Source organism: Lineus longissimus, chromosome 10, assembly GCF_910592395.1.
Source record: "Lineus longissimus chromosome 10, tnLinLong1.2, whole genome shotgun sequence".
NCBI classification, from domain to species: domain Eukaryota; kingdom Metazoa; phylum Nemertea; class Pilidiophora; order Heteronemertea; family Lineidae; genus Lineus; species Lineus longissimus.
In genome coordinates, this window is record NC_088317.1 from 15,297,936 (window position 1) to 15,313,925 (window position 15,990).

A 15,990-nucleotide genomic window follows, 5' to 3' on the forward strand; every position below is an offset into this window, starting at 1 on the left:
ATTTGGTAAAACTCCTGCATGGTTTGGTGCTGTTTTACTAAATATGCATTTTTAAGATGGTAAAATTTCATATCCTTCCAGACAATATGAATCCTTTTCAAATAAAGAAACAGCTGACACAACTGGATTGATAGTATATCTAAAACTGAACGTGTGTCAACATGGTCAATGATATTGTAAAATCATATCCTTCCCTAGCCATACGTTCCCTTCTCAAGATCTCTTGAACCTAGTCAATCAGAGCTGAAGAGTGCTTCACTTCTGCTCGAGTTGTTTGCACACATGATTTGTGCTGACTCAGCATAATAACATGCCGTCCTCAAAAAGCAGTATATCAGCCACAAAGAAAACACAATTATATTGTTGGGGTTACGTTTTTCTTTCTGATATCAGAAGAACTTTACTTGTTAGAAGTGGGCCTCGGCGCCAACTTTTGGCAATACTTCCAATTTGGCTGGCATCATTAGAAGATATCGGTACATTGTAGTAATATATAAAAATAAACACTTAGAAAAAGCGTGATCTCTAATATGTATAACCAATTTACCCATGTCTTCCTGGAAAGAAAGGGTTATCAATAATTCCAGTGGCATCAGCTGCAACTGATTACCGTCCATCGTAAAATAACATGTCATATATCATTTAATTTTCATATCGTTATATTAGTCACAGTGTTTATTTTGGTGAAACACTCGTATAACAACTCATTTCCCCCTCAGACAGTAGATTTTTGTGGAGAAATCAATATTTTCTCGTTTTTTTGTTAAGATACATATGTTTCTTGGATTATATTTCAGGCTGGGTGTTAGGGAAAATTTCCATTGACGTCACTCTCAGCTCCTAAAAAGTGCTTGCATTGTCAAAGTGTGTTGATGGATCTTGGAACAAGATCTGAGGCCACACTGCATAATCTTTCATGTGATGAGGCTTTTTGTCTTCTGAAACAACAGCATGTCGGTTACAAAAATCTTGTTCCTTTATTCATACAAGGTCTTGATATATCCTTCCAAAAGCTATCGCAATACTTGTTAAAGACCTCAGAGAGCTGCGCCGTCATGCTGGAGGAACTTTGTCAAAGGTTATATGTTGCAACATCATTGAACATGCTTGCAATTGTGGCTTGCAAAAATCCAATTTCAAACATTGACATTCCTTTGAACATGTTGAACTTGTTTGTGCTTAAGGGTAAAGATATATTATTTGGGAGAAATCTAGGTATCTTACAAATGTAGCACTGATGTCAGAATATATCTTAATTCATTTCTTGTTGATGGTATCTTACTAGTCAGAATGCCACTCTCTGTCATACATAGAAGGCTTTTTGTCAAGGCTGTTTGTGGCAACATGCATGTATGCTTGCTAAAATCCAATTTCAAACATTTGGTTGTGCTTAGGGCAAAGACATATTATTTGGGAGAAATCTTAGGTATCTTAGCACTGATAAAGCTTTGTCAGAATCCTTCTGAATCTTATTTTGTTTCTTTTTGATGGCATCATACTAGTCAGAATGCCATTCCCCTCATACATATACAAGGCTGATTGTGACTTGCTTATATGCTTGTAAGAATTATATTTCAAGAGGTGGGATACCTTTGAACTTAGCTGTATTCAAGAGTCGAGACTTACTTCTTTAGAAATTTTAGGTGTCTTTGCACTGAAGTCTGTGTGTCAAAATCCCTCCAAATCTTATTTCGTTTCTTGATGATGGCATCATACTAGTCAAAATGCCTTGTTTTACATATTATTCGTCCATCATTTTGTGACATTGTCTCTCTGTTGTCATTCCTAAAATAGCACCTTCATAGAATCCTATTCAAAGGATGAAATTGCTTTGGCAAAAACTCTGACAATTTTCTCAGCACAGTGCAAGAGAGGCTAATAACATTAGGTTTCTAATCTTCCAAACAACAAAGACAAGCCTTGTGCCAATACACAGTGGAACCTCCCTTATCATGCACCTCTTTATCAAGGACACCCTCTCTATTATAAGGTCACTAGATTTGTTCTCAAATTGTTTCGATTCAATTTGACATCCCAAATCAGGAAACCTCTATGCAATGCTGAGGACAGTGCATTGTCAGTCGCAGGGGTGTCCTTAATAGAGAGGTTCGTCTCTCTTACTTTGATGAAAACGGAAGATTGGCTTTCCAAGCGAACTAGGAGCAAAAGAATAGTGTCATCGGTATAAAGTACATCTCGTAAAACTTGAATGAATGTTGCACACGGATAGTTTACATCAGATTAGAAAGCTAAGTTTGTAGAAAAGTATGGTGCTCCTGCTACAAATTGTCTGGAATGACATTGAAAGTTGGCACAAAGCAACATGCTAAATCTTGTTGTTGTTCCAAGATATCGTGTTTTACTACCCAGTGTAAGGTGTCATATGAACAATGGGATCTCAGCTCCTTTTTCACGAGCTAGCTCGTGTATCTACGCTAGTTCACGTATTCATGTATGTCTAAGCTATTTCACTTTGATATAGCGATCCATGTGTATATGCAACTTGATACCAAGGCAACTAAGAATGACAATGCTTCCCTTATAAAAGAAAATACTTTTACGGAGCAACTTACTGTTACTTTACTATAACTAGTGTTTGATACTAGATGTCTGCTGCGCATTGGTTTTAAACATGTTAAAGGGGGACTATAGTCAGAAGCTAGGGGGTTAGAGGGCGCTAAAGGCTTGGAACGAGAGATTTCACTGAAAACTTCTAATCATGAATAGATTTGTCGTTAGGAATGTAAATTTGAGTTTCTATTCATTATTGTCATAAAAATATGTCATTTCTTCAAAATTAGCATTTAAAAGTATCGTATTGGCCAAATTTTCGTGAAAAAAGGAAACCGGAACCAGGGTTACCATGTTCTTTGACTCAGAATTAAAATTCCTGGCTCAACAGTACTTCAGATGAGTTGTATCATTGAGGTTCCTTTATCTGGTGCCTTGATTGTCACCTACATGTAACCGTAGTGGAACATAAAAAAGCTCATCCCGCCTTGGACGAGGAATACTCCCCGGAGAATAAGGCTACGGAACTTGAAACCGGGTGCTGTGGAGCGAACATGCTACAAAGAAAGTGTCGCATCACCCTTCTTTATTGGGAAACCAGATACATTCAAAAAACAGCATTGTCTGTTGCGCTGAAAGAACGTGATAAGTACTCATGAAAATCAGACTTTCTCCTTGTGAAAGGTTTATCTGGTGTAGCGTGGGAAGGGATAGGATACCGTATTGAAAGCTATGGAAACCGTGTGCTAGGGAGCTGATACGCTCCAGTGAAAGTGTAGTGGCTCACTCCCTCTTGTTGCCCAGGCGGCATTGGATTAATTTCGTTGCAAGTCATTGCTCAGTATTTGCAGCTGACTACAATGCCTGCTGAATATGGGTAACAATGATGGTTGGCTGCTGTAATGATATCAGACCTATGTTCACTTTTAGCAAGGATGGAAAGATCTATATTTTGGTATGATCCAAACTAATTTCCAGGTTTGACCTATTTTAGGTGTGCCGGCTAATTCCAAACTGTCACATACAATGAACTTTATCTTCATTGATTTCAATAGCTAATTGCCCTTCCCCGACATCAGTTATTGATGGACGTTGCAAAGCAATCTCTCAAATGGACACTGACCCATGTCCGAGCTATGACAGTCCAACATAGTTCTGGTAGATGGATTGTAATATAGCATTCTTGGTCATGTGTTGCTTCACTTAAGAAGCAGAAATTTGAGTTCACAGTGTTACATACAAATATGATGGTTAAAGACAATATACTGTCGATGAATTCTATTTCTAAAGTTGATACCGAAAAAAATGCTCTTATCACACAGTGTCGTGAAGCACATGTCATTACTTCACTCAAACCATATCCCTCACATCGAAATAATGTGCAAACAACTCCAGATCTCATCACAACCCCGTATCCCTCCCATCAAAATATTGTACTAACATCTCCAAATCTCATCACAGCCAAGTTTGAACATCCATCATGACAGACCGCCTCATCCCCTGATGATTAGTATTGATGGACATGGCGTAAGCCATCATCCAAATGGGCATCAATCCTAGATTGAATTTTCGGACGGGGCACTCGGCCACACATATTCTGTTGTCCTGGGGATGGGTCGTATGGGAGTTGGTCACTGGGCTGGTCATCAGATAGCAGGCATACTTGTCTTGTCCTCTGTCGATGTATTGAGTAGAGTAGAGACATCGGCTTTCAACATGTTCTATAATGCAGTGATGTCACCGACCTCCAAACTTAATAGGGCTGTAAAAAACATTTGTGTGTCCAGAAATGGCTTGTGGGACTGGTTCTGTGTCAAAGATGGGAGTAGACAAGCCTCATCTCTTGATAATTCACAGATGAATGTGACTAACCTCCATATATAGAGGCACTTTCCGCTAATTTGTGTGTCCCCGTGATGGATTATGGCATAGTTGGTCTCTCGGCTGGTTTTTAGATCTGAGTACCGTCCAGATATCTCCTTTGATATGTATTAATGGATGTTGATGACCTTTGTGTCCCAGTGAAGCCTCTCTCTGGTATTGTAATGATCAATACAGTATGTACGGATGGTGTAAAAGTTTTGATTGCCTCTCTGGCAGTCACACTGAGGACCTTTTATTGGACCAATGAGCTCTTGTTGAAAATCGTCAATATAAAATGGGCGGCAGTAGTAGAACCCTTTCCCAACCAGAAATTTGATTGTGAATGGCCTTCATCGCAACATATCGATGCACCAGCGGGTCAACCAGTCAAAGAGACTTGACAGCAATTGCGGCTAATTTCATCAAGAGATGTAAATTCCCCCTCATTTTGGAATGGCCAGCTTAGCCTGCGGGAACTGGGCAATATTTCGACAATGACTACGAAGCCCACAGAGCCAACAAAGCATCGGAGAACGGAAATGAACAAGCAATTTTCCGTCTAGACCACGATGACTGTGGAGGCTATTGCCATGGCAACTCATTTCGTTCTTCTTGTATTGGGAGCTTGAAAGCTAATTCATTGTGTGCTCTGGGGAGATGGAAAAGGGTTCCATCCTTGATGAGTGGGAGATTGGAGCGCGAGGAAATAGGGGGATGAAGGGGAAGATGGAAGAGGGTGCCATCCTTGACATGTGGAATATTGGAGTGCTAGGTAACAGGGCATGTGGGGAAGATAGAAGAAGGTTCCATTCTTGACTTGTGGAATATTGGAGTGCTAGGTAACAGGGCATGTGGGGAAGATAGAAGAAGGTTCCATTCTTGACTTGTGGAATATTGGAGTGCTAGGTAACAGGGCATGTGGGGAAGATAGAAGAAGGTTCCATTCTTGACTTGTGGAAGATTGGAGTGCTAGGTAACAGGGCATGTGGGGAAGATAGAGGAAGGTTCCATTCTTGATTTGTGGGATGTTAGAGTACTTGGGAATATGGGGTGAGGGGGCGATGGAAGGGTGTTCCATCCTTGACATGTGGAAGATTGGAGTACTAGGTAATTGGGCATGAGGGAAAGATAGAAGAAGGTTCCATTATTGATGTGTGGGAGGTTGAAGTACTAGGAAATAGGCGATGAGCGGGAGATGGTAGAGGATTCCATCCTAGATGTATGGAAGGTTGGAACACGAGGAAATAGGGATGAGGGGAAGATGGAAGAGGTTTCCATCCTTGATATGTTGGAGATTTGAGCAATTTAGGAAAAGGGGATGAGGGGGAGATGGAAGAGGGTTCCATCCTTGATGTGTGGGAGATTGGAGCACTTTGGGAATAGGAGATGAGGGGGAGGGCAATTCCGAATCTGTGGGAGATTGGAGTGCTGCGGAATAGGGGATGAGAAGAAGGAAGAACAGGGCTCACTCCAAAACGAATGTGAGCCTTGGTTTCATTCGAAGCTGAATATTTTTTGCTCTGCATGTTCTTTTTAGTTGTTTTTTGTCATTTGTGATGCTTCTGCATGTTGTTTATAAAATTACCAATTACTAATTTCAGAAAAACTGGTTTTCCGCCTCAGTGATATCGATCTAAAATTTGACAGTTTGTATAACCAGATTCTAACAAAATGTGATGTTAATGTCAAATATGGAATATCGTTCCTTTGAGACAATGAAATTTTTGAAATTCTTCATCTATTTCCAGGAATGAACACGTCCGAGAATCTCTAGATCACTTGGATGACGTTTTGGAAGGCTATGACGACGGCAGTCCGCTAGGTGACGATCCATTTGCCAACGATATCCTACCAATAGCGAATGGTGAATTAAGTGGAGCCAGTAGCACTAGAAATAGTGATGTCATAGCAGAGAGTAGTGATACGAGCACAAGAACTAGTGATGTCATAGCGGGAAGTAGTGATGTCATAGCAGGAAGTAGTGATGTCAACACAGAAAGTGGTGATTTCTTACCAGAAAGTAGTGATGTAAACACAGAAAGTGGTGATTTCTTAGCAGAAAGTAGTGATGTCAGCAGTATTGTGACTGTTATTGGTGCTACTTTAGAAACAGAGACTGAGAATCCGCAAATTCTACCTGGGGCGACCGAATCCGAAACGGATGAAGCTACAGTAGCTCCGCCTAGTGATACTAATTTTGGTGCTACGTTACGTGATAAGCGAACTTTGCCAAAACAGGGCGACGACGAGGTTTTCTTGCACGGGTATATTACGCCGAAGGAAGGCTCGATACGGACTAAAAAGCCACCGCCATCGCCTGCTGAAGCAGCTGACGTGGTTGCGGATATATTCCCTGGTGCACGACAGAGTTTACCCCCTCCTCCTGGCCCAGGTATGGTTTCGATGATACGCAGTTTTCAGTAAAAGCATTTATCATCATTTACGTATATCGCCCAGAATTTATAAACTTTTGTTTCCGCTTGATGCATCACTTTCTCGACATTACGTCATACGAGACATCAGATCACAACTCGGTTTGACGCACTGTTGTAGCACTTGTGACGTCATGAAATACACTCTTCCAACAAGCCAGAGTGCATGCCCAAATTGCCTGACAAAAATTCGAAAAACTTCATCGCGAATCTCATGCATAAATTGAATCCACTATTTTAGGAAATCACCTGACTAGCACAGTCATACCATCGTTCATCGATACTCCTTTGACATGTTGGAGGACTTTGAATCAGAAATTCGAACAAAATTTCTAAATTTTGTATGTTATCTGGTTACGCATGTGCATGAATAAGTCTACCTGGGTTACTTCTTGGCTACTGGGTTTACCTGGTTACCTATCATTGCTCAGATACTATGTCCCGACTTCTGCTGATTTCGTTCAAAGCCCTCAAAGGAGTATATCTAAAAATATTTTTGACTTGATGTCAAAGTTGTTTGTTGCCGGATCAAAGGAGCACATGAAGAGTGCGCTTCCAAAATGAGATCAATCTGTTCTGCAAAATGTTCCTTAAAGTGAACTTTGATCTTCATTCCATATAACTGATTTGTAGACCTTCAATGTGTTCCTTGTGGGAATATCCATTTTCTGCCGTTTTCAAAAGTACCCTCCTTAATGAGTTTTCCCCTTGATATTTGACTCGGAAAACACAACAAGTAGAGATTGCCATTGATACTATGTTGCCTTTAAAATGGATTACCTAGTTCAGGGATTATATTCAGACTCTAATTTCACCGATATAAGACCGTTTAGATATTATCATGGCCAGTTGGTCCTTAAACATGTCCAACATGGTTAGATGATGTGTTGGTGACAACAGGTCATCCAGGGGTCATGACGTCATATTCCGTCTTGAACGTTGTCAATGTGTTGACTTAGTAGTAATCGATGAAGAGGTTTTATATCAGTGAGACTAGAGTATATGGGATTCCTGTACCAGGTAATCCTTTGTAATGTAATGTAACATAATATCTGTCCTTGGCGCATTAACGATAATGCATCTTTACAAACAGACTTGATAGACTTTTGCTTTTAGCTTCAATATGTTATGAGAGTCTCCGATATCATTTTAAGAGTTCATTTGCAAAAGCCGCTCAAAGCCTGCTAGTAAACGAGATACCGGTAATGATGGTAAAATTGAGCTGACAGCACCCCAGATCTGAATACCAAAACTTGTTAATGCAATACTCGCGCGATCATGTTGAATTTTATCCGAAATGACATCAGATTTGATGAGTCGCAGGGGAAAAGTTGACCATGTTTTACCACATCGTGAAATGTGTACATGTACCTGTATTAAAGGCCTTTATGCCGTGTGTTAAAAATTTGAAATTTGTAATTAAATTAGAAAATTTCCAACTACTTAAGTACGTAGAATATAAATTTCAACATTGCCCGTTGTGTAGACAGGTATACACATACTATACATACCAAGTTTCAGCAAAGTAGCATGCATGATAACTGTATTATGGCATTGTGTATAAATACACTTCTATTTTCCTGGACTACCAATAATTACGAACGGTGTACACCTTTAATGAGAAAAAAATGTCAGGGCTGCAGCAGAAAAGATCAACCTTGTCCTTCTCGTTATGTCTTAGTGACTAGTATCAACATTAATTTTGTGGTGCCGAGCATTTAATTTGTTCTTTTAATTTTCAGAGGAGATGCTGCCGCCCCCTCCGGGAATGGAAGAGTTCCCCCCTCCTCCACCAGACACAGACGACAACCTCCCTCTACCGCCTCCGCCAGAAAACGATTGGGAAATGGGACCTGAAAACGGTTATCCGCGGCGGCGTTCGCAACCGCAGACACTAACGATACAGGGTGGTAAACGACCACCGGCGCCACCTAAACGAAGCCCAAGTACTCGACTGAGTTCCGCCAGTCTTAGTGATGCCCCTTCTTCGCCAAATTCTCAAGTAAGGTTACATTTTAAACCCTTGAATATTAAGAGCAGCAAAGGTAAAGCGTTCCAAAGGGGTTGATACATGTATGCTGATACTTTTATCATGGCTGTATCATAAAACCTATGAGTTATTCGATGATATGAAATGGTATTCCTGTTGACCTGCATAAGTCTCCTTGTTTTTCTCAGTTTGGGGTTCCCAGCCCCAGCTCCCTACATTTTGTACCAAATTGGTCAGTTTCATTGATATTGACCTCTATGATCAGAACACCTCTCAATTAAGGACAGCATTTGTTAGTCCAAAGGCAGTCCTCAATAGAGAGGTTCTACTGTACATGAAATGCCTATTATTCTCGACAGCACCCTTCAATTCTTATAACATGCAACATTCATATCAGTATACCCAAAACAGAAAAATAACTACAAATAATTACATTCTCTATAAACAAGACATAATATCGATAGCTGAATATGACATTAATGGTTGTAGATATTCACTCCATCAATTTGTATCAAATTCTTGTACTTCCCCACCATTAATTTCATGTATAATTCGTGAATATCATAATCCTCAGCATGCCATATCCCCCAGTATCTCCGATAAATCCCCTGTGGCACATCATCACACAAATAGAATAACGTAACTATAGCAACTGCCGTAAAAGTGTCAAAATGTATGCGTAAGAATTTCGGGCTGTTTAGAAAACGTTCAAAGTCTTTTGATGAAAAATTGTCTGCCGGCAAGGTCGATTTCACAGACATGACAGCATGTGTTGGCTGTGTTTGACGTCATTGTTTGAATAGGAGTGGAAAGAGTTGCATAAGGTGTAAGATCTTCTTCTTCTGCATTCTCAATCTTAGATTAACAGAACAGCTGTCACTACCTCTGTAGAATCAGTTGCTCATCTGGTAGTCTGATTCCTGTGCTACACAACAGCTGTCACTACTGCTGTAGAATTAGTTGTTCATTTGGTAGTCTGATTCCTGTGCCACACAACAGATGTCACTACCTCTGTAGAATCAGTTGTTCATTTGGTAGTCTGATTCCCGTGCCAAACAACAGCTGTCACTACATCTGTAGAATCAGTTGTTCATTTGGTAGTCTGATTCCTGTGCTACACAACAGCTGTCACTACTGCTGTAGAATCAGTTGTTCATTTGGTAGTCTGATTCCTGTGCCACACAACAGCTGTCACTACCTCTGTAGACTCAGTTGTTCATCTGGTAGTCTGATTCCTGTGCTACACAACAGCTGTCACTACTGCTGTAGAATCAGTTGTTCATTTGGTAGTTCCTGTGCCACACAACAGCTGTCATCACTGCTGCTGTAGAATCAGTTGGTCATTTGGTAGTCTGATTCCTGTGCCACACAACAGCTGTCACTACCTCTGTATACTCAGTTGGTCATTTGGTAGTCGGATTCCTGTGCCACACAACAGCTGTCACTACCTCTGTAGAATCAGTTGGTCATTTGGTAGTCTGATTCCTGTGCCACACAACAGCTGTCACTACTGCTGTATCTCTTTTTAATAGGACACGTCGAAGTCTAGTTGGAACCATGCTCAGGTGGTTGGTACTGCCATCTAGCTAGTATTGGCTGTACCAAATTCTGTCCCAGATTTGATCTTCCAGTTTTGGTTCATGGTAAGGTAGATTGGGGTAATTGCAGCCCCGGTTTAATTTCAGCCCATGCCTATGTATTAATTGATATCCCCATGCATCAAACAATGCAGGGGCTACAAATACCCCATTCTACCTTACATTTGCTCAAATTAATGTAGCTTTGACAACATTGTCTAGACTGATTTTTTTAAATGTCTCGATTTTAACATTTGTGTTGTGAACAAAAGTTCTAGTCACTCTGGATTGACTATTTTGTTGGATATATATACATTGTGCACTTTTAGTCTTACACACTTTTGGTGCAAAAAACCTAAACATTAGTTAAAGAGGTGTCATCTATCGAATATGCACAGAATAGCTATTGTTATCATGGCAAGTTGAGTGGTAATTGTAAGTGCTTGAGTTATGGCAGTGTTTTGAAATACTTGTAAGCTCAGAAATCTCCCGCTCAGAAAGCTCTGAATTGTCGAGGAACTTTTTTGCGATTTACAATGTTTTGAGGGAAAAAAACTGGAAGTCATCACTTTTGATGTGCTGTACAAAATACATTTGAGTGCTCTCACACAGCTCCACAAGCTATCAAGGTCTTAAAAAATTCCAACCAAATGTTTATAATAAGATGTCTTGCACCAAAAGAACTTTGAACCATATCTCGGTGCAGGACATCTTATAGATGATTCCCTGGATGTAATGGAGGAACATCATAGCGTCAAACACAGCAGCGGGGGACTAATTCAGTGATGTCACCCAGGGGAGAAGTCGAGTCAAAAGTAGCCACACAGGTCAAATGACCGTTGCAATAAACATGGCGTGTGCCTTGGAGGAGAAATAGTCCTTAGAGAATGAGACCTCCAAGTGCTCAGCGAATGCCAAAGATGAAGTAAAGGTATATCAAGCGTTAACCTTTTGAACTGATGTATTTGAAGTTGCCAAGTTAATCAAATCTCATTTATTTTTCAGCAGAATTCAAGACCCTCAAGCAGACAGCTTGACAAGTATGATTCGCCTTCGCCAGATTCGACGATAGACTCGCGTAGTCACTCCCGGAGTTCCTCAGGATCGTATGATAGACAATCTGTGGGTTCCACCGGCGAGCGACACTCGATTACGCAATTATATGATGCGCCAAATGCATCGCTACGAAATTCTATTGCGCTGCAGAGAAGCATGTCGCAAAATACACACGATAGGACCACGCCGTCCTCTTTCGGTGGGCATCCACATTATCAGGATACCATGGACATGGACAGACGCAGGGGCTCTTATCCCAAGACAGGGGTACCCCCACCTCCTAGGTATACAAACGGGAGCAATACTAGTAGTAGTAACACTAGTACGAGTAATTTATACGAGGAAATTAATGATTTTAATAGTTACCAGAGACATATTATGGAGAAAAATGATGTGCAGCATCAACGATCGCAGAGTGTAACAGACCCGGATTTGGCGATGATGAGGAATAAACACCGCCCGCCACCGCTACAGACGCAAGAGGGAAGGCCGCCATTGTATTCACATACGACAACCAACGGGCGGTCACCACAACAGAAGTTTCAGGCAGAGGCAAACATGTCGCCGCCCCCATCCTTTACACCTCCTCCGCCACCGAATAAGAAGTCTCCGAAGACGCCACAGTCGCCTGTGCTGTCGTCGTACCGGCCGCAATCTCCGCGCATGGCGAGGTTTAACGAGCAACAGGAACCTTACTCGCCTACATATGGCCGACGGAATAGCTCACCTGCGACATCGATGAGGCAACGAGTTGGTAGTGGTGGGGTATTACCGGAGTCGCCCCCACCGCCTGTACCAGATAATCAGCAACCGGTGCGCTCGTTTACGCCCCCTAGTGATGGACCAGTAGTCCAATCAAATATCAAGCCCTCCATGCTCAAATCGCCAGCTCATTCGCAGTTTATGAATAACGCCCAACGGAGGATGTCGCCACCGTCGACGCAAAACAACACCCATAATACTCACAAAACACCTCCACCACCTGCGGCGAAACCTGAAATGGCATCGCCACCTATCTTAGAATCTCAACATAATGTCAAACCATCGATGTTTAGATCTTCCACGGCCCCGGAGAATCCGAATGCGGGGATAGAGACTCAGTCATTAGTACGGCCGTCGATGTTTAGGAATACTTCTCAGAGTTCTCCCCCACCACCTCCTGCTCCTATCGAGAGCTATCGTTCGTCGGGGCAGCCGGAAAACTACAGGTCACCACCTCCGAAACCGGAGCCGAAATACCACACACAGGCTCCAGAACCGATGTATCAGACAATACCGACGTATACGGCGTCTGAGCCACAACATCAACAGTCTATCACGCATGAACGTTTAGTACGACCGTCGGCGTTTAGAGGCGGTGCACCAGCACCAGCCCCTGCACCTGCACCGCACCCTGCCCCACACATGCACCCAACACGCCACACCCCACCAACACGACCCATGGAGCCTCTTCCTCCCTCTGCCCCAGCCCCAGCTCCCCCACCGCCACCTCCCGTCTGCAGCGTGCCACCTCCACCTGTGCCCCCGCCGCCTATGATGCGGGAACCAGCACCGCATCAGAAACACAAAGTGATGAAGCCAGTGCAGCCACCGGTTGCGCCAAAGAACGTCATGCCACCTGGAACATCGGGATCGGACCTCTTGCTTGGAATTGCAGCCGTCAAACTTAAGAAACGGGAAAAGAAGGAAGAAAAAGGTTGGTGATGCTGCCATTGGGTGATATGAATAAAGACTAGTAAATGCTTTTGCTTGTCTTGTACATAAATGTGTAGTATGAATGTACATGAAGTTTGAAGTAAAAGCATTTACTTGTCCTTTTTCATATCACCCACTGTTTTGTCCATAGTGTTTGTCGCAGACTAGCACATTTGATCAGATTGGTGGGATTTAACGAGATGAATGATAACAAGATTGTTGGTGTGCGGACGAAGTTTCTTGTTGCATTGACTTTGCTCGATGCCAGTTCATCCAGTTGCCCCCAGGTGTCCTACAACTCTGTGATCAATAAAAACTCCATCGCCTCCCGAGACACTTGAAAGAGTTCAATGACTGAATAACCAGCCTTACCGCGTCCTGTCAAATTGAAAATGGTAAAATGTTAGTAGTAAGTATGATACTAGCACACCTTTGTTGGTAGAGCAAGCAGAATCCATAAGTTAGGATAGTGCAGTGATGTTGTTTGGTTCTGAATTGTTCAGAATGTCCAGAGGACGGTAAAAGATTTAAAAGTTAATCAACTCTTCCATGGCCCACTCTGTAAATACCTTCATGCTACATCAATTATGTATCTGTGAACTGCCGAAATTTTGCACCTGTTTTTATTCTTGCGATTTTGCAAAAATTTACCCCAAAAAATTCATTTCTTTTTGGCTGGTTACACTTTCAGTTTTTCAATCAAAAAGTACTTTTTCATGATTTCATTTTCACGATAATTAGCAAAAACGTGAACGTCCGCTGAATTTGAGCCATTTGACAGAATTTTTATCCATGCAACCATAACTAGCAACTTGCCTCTGGCTGTCAATGGAAAAATCAGAAACATACAATGACCCATGACTGGCCTCAACTGTTGCACAGCAAGTTTTAAAAATTCTGACGATTAAAATTTCATTGCGCTGTCTCCTTCAACCGGTAGTTTGGTGCAATAACTGTGTGCGTAGAATATTCGGACGAAAGTGAATGCGTTGCGTTATTGCACTGGATGGGGTGTGGTTATAATTGCAAGTTTAAACATTTTCGTTTGGGATTATATTTCGTATTTCTGGAATTGGATATTTTTTTGGAAACGTTTTAAGGATGCCGATGCGAAAGAATTCTAAAATTGGTAAAAGTTATTTACGTATTAGATTTCATCAATTTATTCAAATTTACTGATACGCTTTTGTTGTTGTCAACACCAACACATAACCACACTCTTAAGTCCGGTAGTGAAGTTGTTCATCTGCTACGTTAGTTTGATATATGTATGTAGATTCATTTATCAATAGCATTCGAAATATGAGCAAGAAAATGTTGCATAAAAATTCTATTCCTCATTTTTCGAACACTATTGATGAACGAATCTACATACATATACTCTTAAGTCCATTTGTAAAGGTGTTGTCTTCATGGTTTGGGACTCAGGAGTGAAAACTACTAGTCAGATTTCTTTTAAAATTGTTGTTATCAAACCTTGCTTTGCGATCAAACAGGATTTTCTCATTATAAATGTTATAGTGTCCATAGTTATGTATTTGTGTACATTGACACAGTGCATTGAATTTGGATACTTTCAGCTCTGTACAGTTCATTTCTCAACCAATCTGGATGAAATGATCAGATGTCATATTTTGTGGGCCTACCATAGATCAATATTGTTCAGCTATCTTTGTGTTTAATTGCTGTCAGTAATCCTGTGGCCTTGCTGATTTTCCTCCTTCACTATGTTGAATTTTTACCCTGGAGGAAAATTGATAAGCAGCTGTTTTCTAACATGACCTTTTCCTCTTCTCTCTTGCAGAAAGGTTGCCCAAAACACCAGATGACCAGCACAATGCCATGCTTGCTCAAATCCGTGATGGCCCGAGACTTCGGCGAGGCACTGGAGGCTTTATACCAGAGATCCATGGAGACACCGTAGATAGTAAGTTTAGGACGTCAACAGGGCCGTAGCTAGAGGGGGCAGAGGGAAGCTCACAAAAATGTTTTTTCATGCAGACTCTGGCCGATTTTCAGAACGTCAAAAGACAAAACAGGTGTTTTGCCCTACTCTTACCAAAATCTACCTAAAGACTTGAGTTCACCTTGCAGCATATAAATATGCTGGTAGTCATTTCAGCTGCAATCTTACGTCACAGGCGTTGCAGAATTATGCAAAAATTGTGGGTTCCTGTGTTATTCATACATGGGCTGCCTACTTGTACCTGACTAAACCACCAGGTTCCAGATGAGGCCCATTGAATTCAGAATATCTTGGCACTCATGGACAGTTCTAGAAGCTCATTCATCTAGTTTGGAATATATCCTTATGTGAAGACTTGCAGCATATACATTGAAACAGGCAGTTAGAAAGCTTTCAAAAACGTTAGCCAACCACACATGTAAGTTAATTTTCATTCGTTTTCCCCTTCTCTTCATCTTGGAGCAGTGACCGTATCCTGGTCTATGTTTTTATTCATCTAATGGTGGTCTAGCAAGACCTTTTATAACAGCATTGGTCTGGAGAATCAATTTCCAAACTTGCCGAGAATCAAACAGGCAATCCATCTCACCGAGCTAGCGTGTCTTGGACTATCGATACCGAAGGAAAAGAAAGGTTGGAAATCTGAACATGGCTCCTTGGGTGTCCTGCCTAACCACAGTAAGGAAGCTGTAAGTTGGACATAAGGTCCAGAAAATGGTGCAGCTTAGTTATGTTGGTAGTGGCCTTCGGTACGTGACTGGATTTCCTTAGTGAGGTGGCTTGCTTCAAGTCGAAGAGGTGGGAGATCCTTGGGAAGGTTCCAGCTGATTCCAAAGGGTGTACTTATTGACTTTGTCTCAAGGCTCTTCGACTACAGACATGCAGACATGCCTCGAGCCA

General features: G+C 41.6%; 1 protein-coding gene across 5 annotated transcripts in view; it reads left to right on the forward strand.

The window, feature by feature from the left end:
- The window catches only part of LOC135494247 (unconventional myosin-XVI-like), a 145,768-nt gene that overhangs the window by 86,674 nt on the left and 43,104 nt on the right, over positions 1-15,990 (forward strand). For 4 of the 5 annotated variants that reach the window (XM_064782096.1, XM_064782099.1, XM_064782100.1 and 1 more), the window contains 4 exons: positions 6,123-6,766; positions 8,549-8,808; positions 11,379-13,125; positions 14,929-15,051. In XM_064782096.1, the coding sequence (XP_064638166.1) occupies positions 6,123-6,766; positions 8,549-8,808; positions 11,379-13,125; positions 14,929-15,051 (2,774 nt within the window). The remainder of the gene's footprint in view (positions 1-6,122; positions 6,767-8,548; positions 8,809-11,378; positions 13,126-14,928; positions 15,052-15,990) is intronic. The other variant, XM_064782098.1, reaches the window with a different exon arrangement.